This window comes from Protomyctophum parallelum (assembly GCF_964188405.1).
Source record: "Protomyctophum parallelum genome assembly, chromosome: 1".
Classification (NCBI taxonomy): domain Eukaryota; kingdom Metazoa; phylum Chordata; class Actinopteri; order Myctophiformes; family Myctophidae; genus Protomyctophum; species Protomyctophum parallelum.
Window position 1 is genome coordinate 98,341,582 of NC_139697.1, and position 22,690 is coordinate 98,364,271.

The 22,690-nt window shown below is 42.8% G+C and overlaps 1 protein-coding gene across 1 annotated transcript in view; it reads right to left on the reverse strand.

Annotated features, from left to right (window-relative positions):
* The window catches only part of LOC310861428 (V-type proton ATPase catalytic subunit A-like), a 28,029-nt gene extending 8,067 nt beyond the window's left edge, over positions 1-19,962 (reverse strand). The window contains exons 1-9 of the mRNA XM_083768856.1: positions 19,921-19,962; positions 16,566-16,663; positions 11,788-11,916; positions 9,373-9,587; positions 7,574-7,711; positions 6,683-6,834; positions 4,013-4,175; positions 2,994-3,102; positions 1,797-1,919 (exon numbers count right to left, since the gene is read on the reverse strand). Of these exons, the coding sequence (XP_083624982.1) occupies positions 1,797-1,919; positions 2,994-3,102; positions 4,013-4,175; positions 6,683-6,834; positions 7,574-7,711; positions 9,373-9,587; positions 11,788-11,916; positions 16,566-16,647 (1,111 nt within the window). The 5' untranslated portion in view covers positions 16,648-16,663; positions 19,921-19,962. The remainder of the gene's footprint in view (positions 1-1,796; positions 1,920-2,993; positions 3,103-4,012; positions 4,176-6,682; positions 6,835-7,573; positions 7,712-9,372; positions 9,588-11,787; positions 11,917-16,565; positions 16,664-19,920) is intronic.
* Between the last annotated feature and the right edge of the window lie 2,728 nt (positions 19,963-22,690).

Here is a 22,690-nt window from a genome sequence, read left to right on the forward strand (position 1 = left end):
GTTAAACCCATTCTGACCTGAGATCAGATTCTAAAAATGTCTATTACATCCTGACAGTTTCATTATTAAATACCGTATAGCGCTGGGACAGGCCTTATAGCTGCCCATTCACGGGTTAACCCCTTTTGGTGTTTCAAGCATTATGTTATGCTTTAGCTATTGAAAAATAGCAGATCTACAAGCGTGGCACTCGGTGCCACGCTCGTAGGTCTACGCTTGTAGGTCTGCTATTTTTGAAAAATCCTGAAAATGTGGCACAAATCTTTTATATATATATATATATATATTAGTGCTGTCAGGCGATTACAATTTTAATCGCGATTAATCGCATGATTTGTGTAGTTAATCGCGCGATTAATCGCAATTAATCGCAAAACCTTTTTTGCTCTAAATTCAATGATGAACTGAAAGAAAACGCTGTATTGTAGAGATGCTCCGATCAGGTTTGACAACATTGAATGTTACTTTTTTTATTTACCTTTTTTCCACGTATGAAAAGACAAGTGCAATGTGCATTATTTTATGGCTTGCCCATTTTCTCTCTTTTGAATAATTCTGTGCAATTAGCACATTCAACACAAACAACTGTTTCCATAAAACAAACTAACATAGGCTACTTCTCTATAAGCAGAATCATGAATAGGCCTATTTAATTTATACAAAAAGAGAAGAGAGAGAGCAATGTGTTTGTGGCTCAAACTTTGTCTAATATTGTTTTAGAGCAGTGGTACTCCAACATTTTCATGCCAAGAGCAAAGGACCCCCAATATTTTTTCAATCTACAAAGATAATCCCAAAATCGCTTATAAATTAAATTAAATTACTTACTAATCGCTTATTTGGCAACACTGGCCAGAAACGACCAGTGTTGCTTCTTTTTGTCTTATTTTGTATAGACCTAGGTGGCTTGTTTCTGCCATAGAGTTATACTGGCAACACCTCTGGGCTGGCTTCTAGTTAGCTGGTGGTAGCAGCAAGACCACTCGTCTCTCTGTGTGTACTGTCTGTCAGTCCCTGCTCCGTGACTGGGAGTTGGGACTGTGGACAGTCTGGAATAGAACTTTCTGTTACAATTAAATCCATAAAAAAGTACCACACAATTGAAAAGTATCGAGACTGTGATCGCAAGTTAGAAACGTGTGTGGCTATAACGAGGCACAGCTGTTTACAATGCGATGCTACATTAACAGCGGGGGTTTTGCTTTGGGTCTGGATGGATGAATTCAATTGCACAGGTTTCTCAAGCTTTTTTGGACTGGAACGTACACGAGCAAAACCTTTGTGAAATGTAAATGGAAGGCTGTTACTCCACTTTAAACATCCTAACAAGGGGTCTGGGAAGGGAGTGCATTGCAGGAACCAGTATTCCTCAACATCCCGCCTGCCAATCGCTGTGCTTTTTTTTGTTGCGTTAATGCGATAAAAAAATTAGTGCCGTTAATAAGGTGTTGCGTTAATGCATTAATAACGCGTTAACTTTGACAGCATTAATATATATATATATATATATATACTTTCAGAGCGAACGTTTTCAACTCAAATCTTTGCTTCTGGGAGGGGGGGTCCCTGGAACAACATACAGCTCCATCTCACTGAATTAGAATATTTTGTAAAAGTAAACTTTCTTCTGTAATATAATTAAAAAAGTGAAACTTTCATATCATATCATCACCAACATAGAAACATAGAAGGTTTTTCAGAAAACTGTCAAGACATTTTGTAGAATGGTCCTCAGGTCTAAATGGGTTAAATCAGTAACGGCGACATTCCCCCGGAGCGACGTGACGGACACTCACCGGCCGGCATCTCGGCCAGTCGTCCTGAGATCTCCCTGAGGGCTTCAGCCCAGCGCGAGGTGGAGTCGGCCATCATGCTGACGTGGTAGCCCATGTCCCTGAAGTACTCGGACAGTGTGATCCCTGAGTGAGGAGACAAGGCAGCAAAGTGTTCAAACCTTCTATAATATATTTTTTATCCCACGATTTTGTAACCCATTTTTTACCCCTGTGTCAATCATCTAATGTGATCCTGGGCTCTACACACCCTCCACCAACCTAGTCCCCATATATGGGGGACAAGGGGAGAGCAACGGACTTGAACTCATGCTTCCTTCATGCCTGAGTGTCCAAGTTGCTCCTTTACACCTGACAGGGGGGAGTTTCCCTGGTTGGACGTAGAGCGTGGAAGGAACACGTTATTCCAACCAGTTCCTTTCCCCTCAATCAGGCGCCCCGGCTGTTTTTTGTGAGGGTATCTACCCTAGGGGACACGGGGAGAACATGCAAACTCCACACAGAAAGGCCCTTTCGCCAACCCCGCCTTCGGGTATGGGCACTGATGACGCGGAGGAGGAAACACGCCGCCAGCACCCACAGCGTCCCGAGCGGGAATCGAACCCAGGACCTTCTAGCTGTGAGGCGACAGCACTACCAACTGTGCCACCGTGCCCCCTACAGTGTTCAAACCTTGACTAGACACAGTGTTGTAGTGGTGTCTCTCCCTTCTTATCAGTCATTATTACACTTGCCCAGGCCGTAGTCTGGAGAAAGAGACAATTTGAAGGGATGCACCGAAAGGGAAATTCTTGGCCGAAACCGAATACCGCATATACGTAGGAAACAGTTGGCCGAAAACCGAATATCCGAATATGATTAATATTATATAACTTTTTTTCCTACCATTTCTGTCATGGCCGTACCTTAAAGCTACCTGATTTATGGCAAATTTTTAGCCATTTTCTGCTGAATATTTTCTGCGGGCGAATATTCTCATAGGCCTACTTGTTTACCTGTGTAAATGGAGGCCTCTCATAGGCCTACTTGTTTACCTGTGTAAACAGAGGCCTCTCATAGGCCTACTTGTTTACCTGTGTAAACAGAGGCCTCTCATAGGCCTAGTTGTTACCCGTGTAAAAATGCAGGCTTCTTATAGGTCTAGTTGTTAGAACTTGTTTACCTGTGTAAATGAAGGTTCTCATAGGCCTACTTGTTTACCTGTGTAAATGGAGGCCTCTCGTGCAGCCACAGGCATGTTGGAGGTGTTGGCAACCAGCGCTGTTCTCTTCATGATGCTCTCCGTCTTACCGTCCACCTCCATAGTGAGCTGTCGGAGGATGTTTATTTATTTTTATTTTAGAATTACCATTTCTAATAAGCAGCAAGATATATACACAGTATGCCTAGATGATTTATATTAGGACAAATGTCCACACTGTAAAAAAAACTAAAAGGAAGCATTTGAAAAACGCGCCCATATTTACTAACTAATTTTACAACAGGACCACACTAACGGAAAAAATAACTCGGACAAACATGACAACTTGCAGTGTGCATTGTGACACGCACTTCATCGAGAAATATGTCTGCTGTACCAAGACAGAATAAACAAACTCCTATCAAATCATATCATAAATTGTGCGTCTATATCATAGACTGTAAAAAATATGGACAAAGCGTTCCCCGGGTCTAACATGAACGTAAAATGAAGCCTGTAATAATATGCTAATTCCTGATGTAAGTCGCCATCTTTGGTACCAGCTGGCCATTGGCTGGCTCCGTTTTGTATACCAGCTGGTCATTGGCTGCCCAGACAACGAGGCGGGACTTCCCCCCTTCTTCTCCGTTGGTTTTTATTTTGACTCGAGTGGGAGGGGAATCCCGATCATAGACTGTAATGGTAGCCACGCCCCTCAGAACATACGCGATGGTTTTTTTTCTTTATGGTCATTTTTTTAATTAATGGGACCATAATTTTCCCAAAAGAATATTATGACATTAGAAATGAGACTTTAAACTAGTGACTGGAAGAAGAAAGTATTCATGACCATGTTTATTAAGGTAATACAGTCTAGGTGAAGTTGGGCCAAAATACATGGGCCTCTATGGAGCTATGGGGCTTTTTGGGTCCGGTCCAGCGCCACAACAGGCCATTATATGAACTACCGATTTCAAATGAGGCTTCACGAAATATCTGGCTGACTGCCCCCCTGGTCTATATCCATGGTTCGACGGACCTCGGGGAAGTCCCTCAGCACTTCGGACATCTCGTTTCCTCGCTCTCCACAGCCCACGTAGATGATGACGTCACTGTTGGAGTACTTGGACAGCGACTGGGAGATCACCGTCTTTCCACAGCCAAAGGCGCCTGGGATGGCCGTGGTGCCGCCCTGCACGCACCTACGGAACAACAGACACGTGACTAATGGTTCTGCACGCACCTACGGAACAACAGACACGTGACTAATGGTTCTGCACGCACCTACGGAACAACAGACACGTGACTAATGGTTCTGCACGCACCTACGGAACAACAGACACGTGACTTTAATGGTTCTGCACGCACCTACGTAATAACAGACACGTGACTTTAATGGTTCTGCACGCACCTACGTAATAACAGACACGTGACTTTAATGGTTCTGCACGCACCTATGGAATAACAGACACGTGACTTTAATGGTTCTGCACGCACCTACGTAATAACAGACACGTGACTTTAATGGTTCTGCACGCACCTATGGAATAACAGACACGTGACTAATGGTTCTGCACGCACCTATGGAATAACAGACACGTGACTAATGGTTCTGCACGCACCTATGGAACAACAGACACGTGACTAATGGTTCTGCACGCACCTACGGAATAACAGACACGTGACTAATGGTTCTGCACGCACCTACGGAATAACAGACACGTGACTAATGGTTCTGCACGCACCTACGGAACAACAGACACGTGACTAATGGTTCTGCACGCACCTACGGAATAACAGACACGTGACTAATGGTTCTGCACGCACCTACGGAATAACAGACACGTGACTAATGGTTCTGCACGCACCTACGGAACAACAGACACGTGACTAATGGTTCTGCACGCACCTACGGAACAACAGACACGTGACTAATGGTTCTGCACGCACCTACGGAACAACAGACACGTGACTAATGGTTCTGCACGCACCTACGGAACAACAGACACGTGACTAATGGTTCTGCACGCACCTACGGAACAACAGACACGTGACTAATGGTTCTGCACGCACCTACGGAACAACAGACACGTGACTAATGGTTCTGCACGCACCTACGGAACAACAGACACGTGACTAATGGTTCTGCACGCACCTACGGAATAACAGACACGTGACTAATGGTTCTGCACGCACCTACGGAACAACAGACACGTGACTAATGGTTCTGCACGCACCTACGGAATAACAGACACGTGACTAATGGTTCTGCACGCACCTACGGAACAACAGACACGTGACTAATGGTTCTGCACGCACCTACGGAATAACAGACACGTGACTAATGGTTCTGCACGCACCTACGGAACAACAGACACGTGACTTTAATCGTCCTGGTACAGGAGTGGTACCGCCCTGCACGCACCTACGGAGTAACAGACACGTGACTAATGGTTCTGCACGCACCTACGGAATAACAGACACGTGACTAATCGTTCTGCACGCACCTACGGAATAACAGACACGTGACTAATCGTTCTGCACGCACCTACGGAACAACAGACACGTGACTAATGGTTCTGCACGCACCTACGGAACAACAGACACGTGACTAATCGTTCTGCACGCACCTACGGAATAACAGACACGTGACTTTATTCGTCCTGGTATAACCGTGGTACCGCCCTGCACACAACTATGGAATAACAGACACGTGACTTTAATCGTCCTGGTATAACCGTGGTACCGCCCTGCACACAACTATGGAATAACAGACACGTGACTTTAATCGTCCTGGTATAACCGTGGTACCGCCCTGCACACAACTATGGAATAACAGACACGTGACTTTATTCGTCCTGGTATAACCGTGGTACCGCCCTGCACACAACTATGGAATAACAGACACGTGACTTTAATCGTCCTGGTACAGGAGTGGTACCGCCCTGCACACGCACCTACGGAATAACAGACACGTGACTAATGGTTCTGCACACACCTACGGAATAACAGACACGTGACTAATGGTTCTGCACACACCTACGGAACAACAGACACGTGACTAATCGTTCTGCACGCACCTACGGAATAACAGACACGTGACTTTATTCGTCCTGGTATAACCGTGGTACCGCCCTGCACACAACTACGGAATAACAGACACGTGACTTTAATCGTCCTGGTACAGGAGTGGTACCGCCCTGCACACGCACCTACGGAATAACAGACACGTGACTTTATTCGTCCTGGTATAACCGTGGTAAAAAAAGACTGACGAAAACTAAATCAAACTTTGCTGTCAAAATCAACACAGCTTTATCTTCCACGTGAGTGTGAGTAGAGAGTCCTACTCACGGGAACAGAGCATCCAGGACTCTCTGTCCGGTCAGCAGTGGGTGTGAGACCGTTAGTAGAGTTCTACTCACGGGAACAGAGCATCCAGGACTCTCTGTCCGGTCAGCAGTGGGTGTGAGACCGTTAGTAGAGTTCTACTCACGGGAACAGAGCATCCAGGACTCTCTGTCCGGTCAGCAGTGGGTGTGAGACCGTTAGTAGAGTTCTACTCACGGGAACAGAGCATCCAGGACTCTCTGTCCGGTCAGCAGTGGGTGTGAGACCGTTAGTAGAGTTCTACTCACGGGAACAGAGCATCCAGGACTCTCTGTCCGGTCAGCAGTGGGTGTGAGACCGTTAGTAGAGTTCTACTCACGGGAACAGAGCATCCAGGACTCTCTGTCCGGTCAGCAGGGGGTGGTTGGCGGGCAGCTTCTCGGTGACTGGACGGATCTGTCGTACGGGCCACACCTGGATCATGGTGAACTTCTCCTTGATGCCTTCAAACTCCAGCTCCAGGACCACATCCTGGTGCACACACACACACACACACACACACACGCACACACACACACGCACACGCACACGCACACGCACACACACACACACACACACACAAGCACACAAGCACACACACGTGTCAGAAATGTCACAGTCACATCTCAAAATTGGAACACTATGAAACAGTAAGCTAATACAATATGTAACAGTAAGCTTGACTCCTTCAAAACCGCTCTCAAAGGGCACCTACGGATGGCTGCAATTCGAAACTGGCCTCTGTAAAATCTGAATCCCCCCCCACCCCTTTTCCCCCTCACTGTACTGTATATGTTTCTTTTCCCTTTTTGCTTCCTTTATGATGAATTCCTGTTCTGTTCTTTAACTATATAGAAGTGTCTATTTGTATGTCTATAAATGTTTTGATGAATTGAACATGGTGGACCCTCTTGTAAACAAGTGTAATGCTTAATTGGGTCGTCCACTCACAGTTAACAGTCTTTGTATTGAGTTTGTGCTTGAAATGTACTGTAATTCTGCAAACTGTTAATAAATATTTCAATCAATCAATCAATGAATGGGCTCTCCCTCCTGCATTACCAACTATTGTGTATTTTCTGTATGCATCGGTGTACTGTACGTCTTATGTATCTTGTCTGTACGTGTACGGGTCCCCCTCTACAATGAGATGCTGCATCTCAAGAGGCTACTTACTGTATCCCTTCAACACAATCTGCAATCTGAATCCACCGTTCTCTCTCCTACTCACCGATACGTCGTAGTGCCCGGGCGGGGCCAGGTAGGTGACAGTGCCTCTGTTACGAGGAGGACACATCAGCTTGTGTTTGATCAGCGTGTTCTCCAACACGATGCCATAGATGTCACCCCCGGTGATGTGACTGCCCACCTGGAGAGAGAGCACAGAGAAAGCACAACACTTAGCATTACGTTATGCTTTAGCTATTGAAAAATAGCAGATCTACAAGCTCTTAGCGCGCCACCGAGTGGCGCGCTAAGAGCTTGTAGGTCTGCTATTTTTGAGAAATCAAAGAACGACTGACATAGAAACATCGCTTTTTCAGAAAACTGTCAAACAGACATTTTTAGAATCTGATCTCAGTTCAGAATGGGTTAAATATGCTTAATATATACTTTGTGCTTATCCAAACAGATCTCCAGGTCGTCCTCGGACGAGCCCTCCGTCGTGCCACATATCATGTCCATGTGGGGCGTTCCTCCTGACCGGTGCCCGTGTGTTGGTTCATATCATGTCCATGTGGGGCGTTCCTCGTGACCGGTGCCCGTGTGTTGGTTCATATCATGTCCATGTGGGGCGTTCCTCGTGACCGGTGCCCGTGTGTTGGTTCATATCATGTCCATGTGGGGCGTTCCTCCTGACCGGTGCCCGTGTGTTGGTTCATATCATGTCCATGTGGGGCGTTCCTCGTGACCGGTGCCCGTGTGTTGGTTCCAGCACTAATTTGCTGGCTGGCAGCATGATCCTATAGATAACCATTTCTATGCATTTGATGCATTATTACCCTGTTGTCCTTTGCTTACTGTAAATCGCTCTGGATTTATTGTAAATAAATGACTTCATTGTAAATTGAGGGAATCGGGAAACTGAATCATTTTTATGTATGACATGAAACTCTTATTTAGGCCAGACATCGAAATAAAAAATAAAAACCTTTTTTAGGTTTTCTGAAAAACCTATGTTTCTACAGTACGTATATCAGTGGTGCTCAGACTATTTCATGTCAAGGAGCCCAAACATTATATATAATTGGCCGCCGACCAATGAGTTAAAAACGTTCGCTCTGAAAGAATATACATTGAAAGATTTGCACCACATTTTCACGATAAAAAATAAATAAATAAAAATAAAAGCAGATCTACAAGCTCGTAAACTAAAAAGGGGTTCTGTCCAGAATGGGTTAACCCATTTTGGCCGGGATCCCCTTTTGGTGTTAGCATCATGTTATGCTTTAGCTATTGAAAAATAGCAGATCTACAAGCTCATAGAGCGCCACTCGGTGGTCTGCTATTTTTGAAAAATCTAAGAGCGACTGACATAGACATTTTTAGAATCTGATCTCAGGTCAGAATGGAAAACTGTCAGGATGTAGAAGACATTTTTAGAATCTGATCTCAGGTCAGAATGGAAAACTGTCAGGATGTAGAAGACATTTTTAGAATCTGATCTCAGGTCAGAATGGAAAACTGTCAGGATGTAGAAGACATTTTTAGAATCTGATCTCAGGTCAGAATGGGTTAAAAAGGACAACATTTCTCATCACGGCCGGTGCAGGTTGGTGTCTTACCCTGAGGCTCTGCCCTGGAGAGAACTCCCACTTGGTGTCTCTGTTCAGGTTGGTCTCTTACCCTGAGGCTCTGCCCTGGAGAGAACTCCCACTTGGTGTCTCTGTTCAGGTTGGTCTCTTACCCTGAGGCTCTGCCCTGGAGAGAACTCCCACTTGGTGTCTCTGTTCAGGTTGGTTTCTTACCCTGAGGCTCTGCCCTGGAGAGAACTCCCACTTGGTGTCTCTGTTCAGGTTGGTTTCTTACCCTGAGGCTCTGCCCTGGAGAGAACTCCCACTTGGTGTCTCTGTTCAGCGCGCCGAAGTTCACCCCCCGGGGGATGTAGATGCTCTGCGTCACGTCGTTGATGTCCTTCAGCGGCCGCTGGATGCCGTCAAAGATGGAGCCCATGCAGCCCGGTCCCAGCTCCACCGAGAGGGGCTTCCCTGTGCGCAGCACGGGGTCTCCCACCGACACGCCCGCTGCACGCAGCACACGTTTAGGAAAAGAAAACAAAAGACCCCAACACACAGCAGCAAAGGAGGAGAACAAAACCTCAAGTTGAAATGGGTATAAGCACAGTTCGAGTAGGGTTCAGTGTTGTTTTTGGCAGCAAATTTCTATTTTAGTTTAGTCATAGTCTTTGGACTGAAAAGTCACATTTTAGTCACCTGGAAATGTCTTAGTGTTAGTCTAGTTTTAGTCGACTAAATGTCATAAGATTTTAGTCGACTAAATCTACAGGTGATTTAGTCAACTAAATTTGGTGGGCCTTGATGCCGTCGTAATGAGTGTTTTTACATTTGCTGAAAATAGCCGATCTACAAGCTCGCGTTGCGAGCTTGTAGATCAGCTATTTTCAGCATGCAACCAAGAGTAAAATGACTTATAGTGGATCTCTTGTCCACTAGTCCCTTCCTAACATTTTAGTCTAGTTTTTATTTGTCGACGGAATTGTCAGTATATTTAGTCTTATATTTTTAGTCATCATAGCTTAGTTTTCATTTAGTTTCCATTCGTTTTTGTCAGTGGAAAAAGGTAGTCGACGAACAATTTTCCTCGTAGTTTTAGTCGACGAAAACAACACTGCAGTAGGGTTGTGTTTCTTGTACCGTAGCACAGGGGGTTCTCAGCGTTTTTTTGGCCAGGGGGACGCCCAGAAATGCTTTGGCCATTGGGGCCAGGCTTTAGGACAAATTTGCGCGACTGTAAATACGAGAGAGAGGTTCCGTTCCTCCAGAGCGTATGACAGAGGAACAGAAGCAACAGCATGGCTCATGAGACTATAGGTGGTCCCTAAACCCATCATCTACCTTTATTGATGAGTTGTGGGCTGTGTCCAACATCACTCATTACTCCTTACGCCCCTAACCACACCAACGGGTCGAGACGGTTTTATAGCGTTGTCCCTGCAGGGTTTATATGTCTTGTTGCACGTCGACCCTATAGTGATTCAACGCATGGAATTCAACGACCCAAACCCACGCCAACGGGTCGAGACGGCTTTAGCGTCAACTCCTTGCAACCGTTTGGACCCCAAAGGAGTTGCATGGGGAGCCTTTGGTGTGGTTAGGGCTTTACGGAGTCCAGGTTAATTGTGAACTCGTCAGCGAAAAGATACATGAATAACCAACAAGCATTTTAGACACTAAATGGGGTGTAGTTTCTAACCCTACTTTTCACAGTGCATTGCGGGATAAAATGTGTCCACTATAAAGGTATGATGGTCACTATACTGTACATTCGGACGGCACTACAAAATGGTGTAATCAATCACTATAGTGAGTGAGGAATGATTTCGGACGAATACAGCCTTGGTGACGCATGCAGGGGCCAGCTTGGGAGAACCTTGTTCATGGCCACAGCATGTAGCGGAAATATGAAATATCATATGAATGACATACAGTATGTGGGTTTTGCTATACAGTAATATGTTTATAAGTACGTTTAGGACAGCGGCAGGGCTGGCTCGTGTATATATATATATATATGCTGTAATATTTTATTTAGCTTATTTTTCTGAAAATGCATATTGTAAATTGTATTTTTGTTTTGGGCAACAAACTGTATATTTCGGTATTTGTATGGTAAATGCATGGTGAGATAGCGCCATCTACTGTGCTCTGTATTTGTGGGCTCTCTGTTTCATGGGCAGGTTGAATTAGGCTCACCTGCTCTAATCACCTCATTTCAATCACCTGTTGGGTCTTGGGAATGTTTGGGCAGAACAAACAGAGGTAAAGAGAGGAGCTCTCTCATGTCAGAGAGTCTCCACAAAAGATAAGAAAGAAAATAATATAAAAAAGAACAAGAACTTAACTGAACTCCTAAAAGTCTGTGCAGAAGGCGCATACGGTATGTTCCCAGTTGTTCTGTTTGTGTCTGTAAAAGTTATATTGCCATTGTATCGTGTATTTGTTTGTGTTTGTGACATGCGGACATTTCATTGTGAGAATATGGACAATTCATGGTCATTTAAAAAGACAGCATGACTGACTGACAAGGGCATTCATAATTTCATGTGGTAATAATTAATTGTGGTTAAAAATTTTGATTTCTTTGCAGTTTTTCACGGTTGTCGCTTGGGATAAATAAAAAGCCCTCTCGATATCAGTTGGGACGTTGTCTTATTTCTGCACCAGATGAAGATGGTTTAGGGGCAGTTAGGGCCAGGAAGGATACAGGTTTCCTCGTAGACCTGGATGGTTGCCATGTCTCCCTCCAAGCGGATGATCTCCCCCACCAGCTCACAGTGGCCCACGCGCACCAGCTCGTACATGGCTGCTCCCGCCATCCTGGTGGCCGTCACCACTGTCCAGGGAAAGGGTTAAATAAGACCAGGAAAAAATTAGATTATTAAGAGACTTCTTGTAGCATCTGAAGAGGAAAAACAACCTACAAATAATAATGGGGAACGGTCTCTGTATACACGTTTAGTGCTATTGTAGAGATGCATTGTTTTTCCAACCTCTTTGGGATTGTTTTCCTACATGAATATCGTTCGCTCGTCGGTCGAACACAAACCTGGTCTCCTCATGTTCCACCTTGGTTTGTAAATTAATACGCTATATTTCGTCCTACGAAAACAGTGTCGAGCAAAGGAGGTGAAAATAGCTGATCTACACAAGCCGTTTTCTCCATTTCAGAAACATTTTGAAAGTTAAGGTGGTTCAGTGTCTGTGTGGTTTTATAAATATTTAGCCAATGAAAAACCACACTGGATCCATTTGGAAGACTGTTTCTACTGAAAAGTAATGATTGTGGACATACAATTCCAACCCGAGGGCGATGATATCAGACTTACTTCTTTGTTTCTAAATCAATCCTAAATTGACCATTTATCATTATTATGTAGACATAATAATCTATGTATTTAGGCTTCTACACACAATGTTATGTCTACCCCTGTGTGTGACTGTGGGAGAAGGCCATGTTGTTGCTTATTAACTCAGTGGTTAAGTGTAAAAAGTAGAATGGATTACTCATAAAAGAAACATCTTGCATCCTGAGTCACCACTAGAGGGACTTATATGAACCCTCCTATATCCAAATGGACCCTTACTAGTTATTCTGTATTTTCTGTACTTATGGTGTCTATGCTCAATTGTTCTATGTCCACACTCATAATGTGGTACTGGAGTCTCAACTAGAGAGAAATGTTTTTAAGTAATGTTTTTAATATGATGTATTCTATGTAAATGGTGTGTATATATAAGTATATTTTGTATACTGTCACAATTCTGGCTCCTCAGGAGTAATGGGACTCACCTGTGTTTTGTGGGGGTGGCACATAACTGGGGGAGGGACTCAATCTGAAGGAACTAGATAAAAAGTGATGAAATGTTTGCATCTGTATACTGACCTGACGAAGATCTGTGAAGATCAAAACGCTGTCGATTCAATAAAGTAATTCTTTACCAAAAGAATGGTGTGCGGGCCCTACCTCCTTCCATAATTGCCTTATTGGCCCTGCACCCACTGTCGAGGTGCGTGTAAATAGGTATGCTCTTAAAAAAATATCTTCACAACTAAAACCCCAGCAATAGTTTATAATAATGTCTCATTGTTCTCTCAGATACATCATCATTATTTTACTCGGCAGTCATCCGAGAGTCGTTTCCTGTTTCCTTTATGTAGAACTAATGTTAAACAAAGAACAGCAATGGTGGCATGGCTGATATTTTGTTTTGTCTACGAGGATAACTATAGGAGTTTTAAAAAATAAGCTGAAGCTGTTTTTGTTCACTCAAAGAGATGTGAAGGAGATGCATATGAGCTATATTATATAACCCATTACAATGTATATTTATTTTATTTTACTATCAATGTTGAAGATTGGATTGTACTGCGGAGCTAGCTATCAAATGTAGTAGATCATGAGTTTTGTGTTGTATTGTTGTGTTGGATGAATGTTGGATGTGAATGTCTGTATGTAATAATATGGAAGAAATGTTTTTGATGCGGATATGTTTAAGACCCCAGGAAGAGTAGCTGATGTGACTCACAGTAAGCTAATGGGGATCTAATAAATAAATCAAATCAAGACCTAAGGTTGATTCTACAAATGTCTTATTAAAACCCAACTGTTTTCTGAAAACGCATTTAACTCATCGATTGCGCAAAACGCTCTAAAGCGTTTTATTAATCTCGAGCGCCGTCTGCGCATCACGCTCTAAAGCGTTTTATTGGTGTTTTTACTGTATACTGTACATCAACTTCTCTGACGCCCGGACAACACATAATGTAACACTGATCATCTCCAGAAAGATCCGCTGTGAGATCCGGGAGTTTAAAGCCCCCCACCTCCTGAAAAGAGGCCTGGTCTAACCACATTCCAGGCATGCCGTATCCATTACGACGTACTGGGGAGGCGGCATCGCCGTCCTGCACACGGCATAGACCAACGCAGATCAGGGGATCTAAAATGGAGCTACCCATTTTCTAGTGTGTGTGAAATTTGTGAATACACTCGATTACCCTTCCCCTCCTGTTTCTACATGGTTTCTCCCGAGGCATCTCTCCATCGCATTACAGTTTCTTCCCCCCCCCCCCCCACTCATTCACACAGATCCACTCGACACAGCCCTCTCTAATTCTTTCCAACGACAACTCACCGGTCTGCCGCCTCATTCTCGGAAATATAAACCCGTATATAAACCAAGAATAATCTCCAACGGTCGATCGCCATTTCACGCACAGGTATACGCGAAACGAATGACGTATTCTCGAAGGACCGCCATAGGAGAAGCAGTATACATCTGACCAACTGTCTTTTTTTCGCCGTCGCGTCAGCCATGTTTGGACAAAGAAGCAGTATACTAGGCTAGCAGATATCACACCGTGGAACCCCCCCCACACTGCGAGTTGCGATCGATCGTTTTGCAGTTTGCAATGCTACTCTCATTCTCGGAAAAAAGATTCTCGGCAGTTGATCACCATAATCGCCATAGCGCCTTCGCCAGCCAATTGCAGTGATAAGGCGTCTGGGACGTAATCGACCCGTTTGTAATGGATAACTAATACAATCCTAAGCTGCGGAAGCCATCGTGTTGTCTGTCATTTTGTCGAAATCACAGCCAGCCGGGCTACGCTTATCGCTCCTGTGGTTCATGTCCAGACATGTCGTGGAACCCCCCCCCCCACTGCGAGTTGAGTCGCTCCTGTGGTTCATGTCCAGACATGTCAACCTCTCAAGTCACTGTTATGCTATCAAACGATCTGTTGATTTTGTTTACTGAGACAATGATCACATATGTGCATAGAATCATCATCATCATGACGTTATCATGACAGGCAGATATAAACATAAATAAATTATCATATACATACTACACACTGAATGAAAGCCCTAAAGGTCTAATTTTAGGAGGAAAACAAATAAAATACACATATCCCATATACTGTTTGTCAATACTAGACTATTGAATCCATTTCATTTATAAAATTCTCTTTTTCAGAGAGAACTTTAGCCCATTCTGACCTGAGATCAGATTCATACGAGGTTTCCACTGGACACACACTGGTCTGATTAGAGAAAGCATGGACCTATAGAACTATTATTCACAAAATAAGGCATATAGCGACATGTACATACTATATACCGTATGAAACAGAAGACTCTCTGCTTTCATAAGAAAAAAACTAATACTGTAATAATAATAAAAATCACACCCATGTGAAGTGAGCAGTGCAATGTTGTGAAGTGAGCAGTGCAACATTGCACTGCTCACTTCACAGGGGTGTGATTTTCATTATTATTACAGTAGAAGTATTTTTCTTATGAAAGCAGAGAGTCTTCTGTTTCATACGGTATATAGTATGTATAGGCCTTATTTTGTGAATATTTAGTTGTCAGTTCCTTGTCTTGTCTAAAATACTCTGAGGATTTCAGAAAATGCATGGACCTGAAGAACCATTATTCACAAAATAAGGCCTATAGCGACATGTACATACTATATACCGTATGAAACAGAAGACTCTCTGCTTTCATAAGAAAAATACTTCTACTGTAATAATAATAAAAATCACACCCATGTGAAGTGAGCAGTGCAATGTTGTGCAACATTGCACTGCTCACTTCACAGGGGTGTGATTTGTATTATTATTACAGTAGAAGTATTTTTCTTATGAAAGCAGAGAGTCTTCTGTTTCATACGGTATATAGTATGTACATGTCGCTATAGGCCTTATTTTGTGAATAATGGTTCTTCAGGTCCATGCATTTTCTGAAATCCTCTCTGGTGGGCGCAAGCTGCATTCAACAGCCAATTACTGACAAACTATACATGGGACCATGTGTATTTGTTTTCCTCCTAAAAGTAGACATTCAGGGCTTTCATTCAGTGTGTAGTATGTATATGATATTATTTGTGTTCATTTTTATATCTGTCTGTCAATGTCTGTCAACTTCAACCTTCCATATCTCTGCTGTTTTTTCAAAAGAGCAGCGTGCAGTGAAAAGCAGGTTTTAGAAAAAGGTCAATATCTCCAGAATGGAAGATGGTAGAATCATATTTTTTTTTTTAAATTGAAGTGGACTAGTTTGGCTTCCTTTTGATTTATGCAATGTGCGATGTGCTATAAGAGGCCCCTCGCTGTGGGCCCCTAAAAAGTTAAAAAGTCCAATGTTAATCGCTTAGCAGAAGCAATCCTGAGTAGAATTTCAAAAGTTAGCAATCAATGTGTTAAGTGCATGGTTCTCAAAACGTTTCTTGTCAAGGACCCCAAAAGGCTGCTGTAATTGGCTGACAACCCACATGTGGAAATAATTGGTGTCTCTGCAGTGGGACCTCCCAGAAGCAAAGATATGAATTAAAAACGTTTGCTGTGAAAGAAACATATATTGTGCTGCGCTATGAGCCTGTAGATCTGCTAATTGTTCAATAGCTAAAGTATAAAATAATGGTTAAAAGCTAAAAAGTGACATAGATGCGTCCCACGTCCAAATGGGTTAACCATACCTGGACCAGACACTCCATGCACAAATCCAAACTGAGATTCTCGGTCTTCATCCTGGATCTTGGGAAGTTTAGAGGTATCCATCTTGAAGGCAGATGTCCTGCAACAACATGCATTGAAGAGCAGAGCAGTTGAATTAATACACAGGCGTTAATTAACCCATTCTGACCTGAGATCAGATTCAAAAAATGTCAGTCGTTCTTCGATCTTTCAAAAATAGCAGATCTACAAGCTCGTATCGCGCCACTCGGTGGCGCGCTATGAGCTTGTGGGTCTGCTCTTTTTCAATAGCTAAAGCATAACATGATGCTAACACCAAAATGGGTTCCCGTTCAGAATGGGTTAACAGAGCAAGCATTGCAATCCACTAAAAACAGAACCCATGCACAACAAGACATCATTTATTTTACTTATTTTGATGACGGTACTGTCAATTATGCAGCCTATTAAATGTTGTCCCGGTCTTTAAACCACTTTACGTCCCTTGTCATTATATTCGAACGTTTTCATATGGTATTTTTTTCTTAAATCTAGAAATAATTGATCAAATCTCAAGTTTTTCAATTTTGAATTGAGTATTACTCAAGTATTACTCACTACCCGTGACTAGTACTAGGGAGACATCAGGATCGTGTGGGCACAACCAACGCATGGATGCGTGTGTATTGTAATAATGACAACTAATATTACGTAAACGCTATATAACAGGGTTCACACAGAGTGATACAAGGTTCTCCTCTAGTGTAAACGCTATATAACAGGGTTCACACAGAGTGATACAAGGTTCTCCTCTAGTGTAAACGCTATATAACAGGGTTCACACAGAGTGATACAAGGTTCTCCTCTAGTGTAAACGCTATATAACAGGGTTCACACAGAGTGATACAAGGTTCTCCTCTAGTGTAAACGCTATATAACAGGGTTCACACAGAGTGATACAAGGTTCTCCTCTAGTGTAAACGCTATATAACAGGGTTCACACAGAGTGATACAAGGTTCTCCTCTAGTGTAAACGCTATATAACAGGGTTCACACAGAGTGATACAAGGTTCTCCTCTAGTGTAAACGCTATATAACAGGGTTCACACAGAGTGATACAAGGTTCTCCTCTAGTGTAAACGCTATATAACAGGGTTCACACAGAGTGATACAAGGTTCTCCTCTAGTGTAAACGCTATATAACAGGGTTCACACAGAGTGATACAAGGTTCTCCTCTAGTGTAAACGCTATATAACAGGGTTCACACAGAGTGATACAAGGTTCTCCTCTAGTGTAAACGCTATATAACAGGGTTCACACAGAGTGATACAAGGTTCTCCTCTTGCTTTTGGAAACACTGGAGGAAATGTTTATATGTTTTTTAATTGATATGCTGTATGGAGTGAAAATAATCAGGCTATCTCTATTTTATCATATCTGTTTTATTGTTTGTTTTTTGTGTCTTGGACCTATAGTGTCTGCAAAAAATTATATATATATATATATATATATATATATATATATATATATATATATATGGGTTATGCTTAGTCCTGGTCCATAGTGCTAGAAGGACTTCTCAAGTACTTTTTTCCCCACCCAGTGTCAATTGTCTAATGTAATCCTGGGCGCTACACTTCCTCTGCCAACCTGGGGAGAGCAACGGACTGACCTCATGCTTCATTCAATGCATGAGGAGTCCAAGATGCTTCTTTTCACCCGACAGGGCGGACTCGGGGGAGTATCCCCGGGTGGACGTGCATGCGTGGAAGGAACACGTTATTCCAACCAGTTCCTTTCCCCTCCATCAGGTGCCCTTGGCTGGCCAAGGGCACCTGGTGGAGTTTAGAGACCAGGATTACTGCATGTTTTTTGTGAGGGTACCTACCCTATGGCTATAGGGGACACGGGGGAGAAGTTCTTCCAACGCTATGGACCAGAGATAGCCTAGTATAGGTTCTGCTCTATGCTATGAGGGCTTCTGGGGAAACTGGACAGGGGCAATTCTGCAAAATAGACATAGGAAAGTGTGATGACCCATCCTCTTTGTGTGACGTTACTGTTCTGATAGTGTTGTTCTCTGTCCATGTGTAGCAGGAGGAGACCAGCCTGCAGGGGTGTGCCTAGAGGAAGAGGCACACCTGACTCCAATCTGGCTAGGAGTATTTAAGCAGGCTGGTGGTCAAGGCCTTTCCCCCCTCTCTCTCACCCCTACTCAGGAAACATGGTTTGGTTTTGGTTCTTTTGAGTTAGTTTGGTCCTTAGTTAATGCACCTGCACATACACTACATTCTCACACATCCATACATGCACTACGTACACTACTGATACAACTGACTACTACTCACACCCCACTCTAAAAGTAAAGTATAATTTATGTTTAAGCTAGTTTCTAATAAATACATTTTGGCATTTTAGTTCTGTGTGTCGTCGTCTCCCATATTTGTCATGATTTGAGTCAGGTCATGACAAAAGTAATTTGGGGTCAACTCAATATACTGTAAGTAGGACAATTAGGTTACGGTATCGGTATATGTCATTTAGTCTGGAGTTGTCCTTTAATCTAATCTGCCAAAAGAGCTGTGAGGTCGGTTTCATTTTATGCTCTCAACATCTATACAAATTAGAGAATGTAGGATGATTGTTATTTTTGATCAACATTTGCCTGTCATCTCTCCGATGGTACCACATCAATTCAGCATGGAATTGTGGACAAAATCTCATCCAAGGACAACAAAATATTCAAAGTTTTGGGTCTAAGAGAGGCTATAAATGTCATCAAATGGTGGTCCGTACGTGGCTCAAATGCAGAATACATAATGGACCTTGATGTGAAAATGGTTTAAAACCATGCACTGTCATGCAGTAGTAACAGTTGCATGTATCAATTGGGCTGTATATACATACATGTTTGTATGCTAGCTGTGGTGCACGTTAGCAAACCTTTGCTCAAGTTCATCCATGCATTATTTATTATTAAAGCATTTATAATAACGTTACTGTTTACCATCTGCGGACCCCCGTCAGTCAGTGTCAGTGGCATTGATGGGTGGATCAGCGCTATATACTATGGACGTTTTGATCAATAGGTGAGGTTTAGTGTATCAGTGTGTACAGTATAGGTGTATAGCTCATTTGTATGAGCCGCTATAGCTATAGCCTGTGTGTGTGTCACAGTCATGTCAGGTGACCATACAGCAGATAGTCTGTCAGTGACTCAGTTTACATACATTTCAGTCAGATGTACAGATGCTGATCATCATCATCGGCAGTATAAAGACAATGCAATGCGCGAGAGAACATATGCAACGACACAACTCTGCATTATGATCTGATAAATACACACATAAATAAAACCATGATGATGATATTAATACCTGTTGTGTTGCTGCTTGCTGTGTGTGTAGATCCAGGGTTGTTGTTTGTGTGACCGACAGACAGACAGACAGAGAGAGAGAGAGAGAGAGGAGGATCAGGCTAGAGGCGGAGTTAATCACCTGCCCGTCTGTCACACGGCCGTCACGACACGGCCACAACACGGAGAGAAGAACGCCGCCATTGTGGCTCCCCAGCCCTCTGGTCTCGCGCTGCTTGGCCCGCTTCTGCCACTGCCGCACGGAGCCAACATGGCGGACACAGAGCCGCAGTTTCTCTACGGTACGCGTCGAGGAGGAGCCAACATGGCGGACACAAAGCCGCAGTTTCTCTACGGTACGCGTCGAGGAGGAGCCAACATGGCGGACACAGAGCGGCAGTTTCTTCACCCTATGAGTTTCTCTATCATCATCATCAGCATCTGACTTTGTCAGCTCGAGACGTTTATAAAACTACTACTACGCCACTATCTGGCGAGAAGAACTTATAAAAGACACATGAAAGGAAGGAGGTAAGAGTGGGACTGACTGAATGAGTGACTAATTAATTACGCGTTAATTAGACACACATTTGGGGGAAAGAGTCGACAAACACACAATTAGTTAATACAACCAACCAACAACGATATGAAATACATGTATTGGAATCCTCGTTTAATAAAGAACTGCTTAATTATACATTGAAATGGGCTTTAAAATGACTTTTCGTAAGTGTTCCAACGCGAAATTGAATCAAAAGGAGCTCCCCCCCGAAATATTGACCAGTTTCTTAATTGTTGTAGTTTAACTAAGGACACTGACAGCTAGTGTGGAGTGTCTGCCAACAGCTGCCCTGTCCAACTTCAGGTACCATAAGTTAGGAAACAGTTAAATGTTATACTCTTAGAGTATATACTCTATGGTTATACTGCTATAAAACCAGTCACACATTATCCAGCAGCTACAAGTTACAACATGACATAAGCAGCTTTTAGCAAACAAGTTCCCATGATACAATGCTATGCATAAAGTCACCTACAAACTGGAATGCTATTATACACTTATTTTATTTATAATGTTTATATTTTATCTTTTATGCACCTTCCAAATCCAAACTGCAAAATATTTGCACTCCCACTGCAGTCATGTGTACAACACTGCCACCCAGTGGACATGTACCGACGCAGTTACATGCAGACAGATAATGCAACATCACTTAATTGTCCTGGCTTAGATTTGAACTTTACCAGTACCAGATTGTATTATAATGCCTGTGTGTATTGCTGTACAGCCAGAGTATCTGACATATATGTATATTTTTGTATTCATTGTAAAATGTAGAGAAAGAGAACCTGCTGAAGAAAAATGACTTATTTATTTTAAAGACTTTTATTTATATATATATATATATATGTGACAATAACTGGGAATGCAGTGAGACAGCAACATTATACACACACACAGTATGATGCAGATCAGCAGATGCAGACACTATGGGAGAATAAAAATGGACAGACAACGTAGCTATAATAAAAGTGAGGAGCTATTCCATTAGTTCATATTTAGTCATGTTGCTATGCTGACCACAGAAGGTCATACACAGTGGGAATGTTGAGGGGTTTGCACTTTGCGCTCAAGCTATTTAAAGATATTGGTGTGCTTAAAAGCAAAGTATTGTTGGCTAAAGCAGGGGTTCTCAACGTTTCTGGCCGGGGACCCCCAGAAATACTTTGGCAATGTCTCGGGGACCCCCGTCCCGCCCCCTCCCGACCCCCCGATATAAATTGACTGCTACAATAACCTTAATAATAGAGACAATACACCATAAATTAATACTGAAACCAGATATAATTAGGTAGGTGTATATATGCATGTACTATGTATACCATGTGTAAACTCTTCATTTCCATTTTCCAGCAATTCAGTTGCAAAAAAAATTAACTTTTTTTTCTTTTTTTAAAATAATTTAGGGACCCCCAAAAATAATTTGGCGACCCCCCCCCGTGGGGTCTTGACCCACGGGTTGAGAACCCCTGGGCTAAAGTGCTTGTAAACATCACACATTATTAAAATCCATATGGTGTATATATAAGTACTGACAGGTAGTTCAATAATAATAATGAGTTCAGTGAGGACATGGACAAAATATGGAATATATATTTATATATATATAAAATATAATATATAAAATGAACAATATATTTATTATGGTTTGGCGATAAATGGGATCTGCTTTTTAAGTACTCTGATCAAGCGCGTCAGTCAGTACCGACCATAGGGACTCCTAATCCTAAACAGCAGATCCAAAACGACAGGTGGTAGCTGGGGTGAATACAAGAAGACTCACCCCGTTTCTGTTTTCCTCCCAGAATGTTCACCAGTGAGGGGTGGGAGAGGCTGGACAGCAGACGGCTGGACTTTGAATTTCTCTAACTATAAACTTTCATGACAGCAGACAGCCTAAGTACAAATATAATTTATGAAAAGCTACTACAGTGAAGTCTGTTCACAGAAGTTGTTGTAGGATATGTGGGGATTATCTGATGAGGTACCATTTGAGGGGGCAAAACCTTACATATACTAAATAATACAAAATTGTTTATAGGGTCAATATAAGTAATATAATATAGCCTTTCCACAGGAGTATCTTTTTATATTTTTCCAAAAAGAATACAAACAGCCAATAGCATATTACAAAGTTATCCCCCTCACTGGGGAAAATTCCGGGAGGAAAACGGGGTGAGTCTTCTTGTTACCGCTGGGGTGGAGGACGGTCAGCAGCAACATTATTATA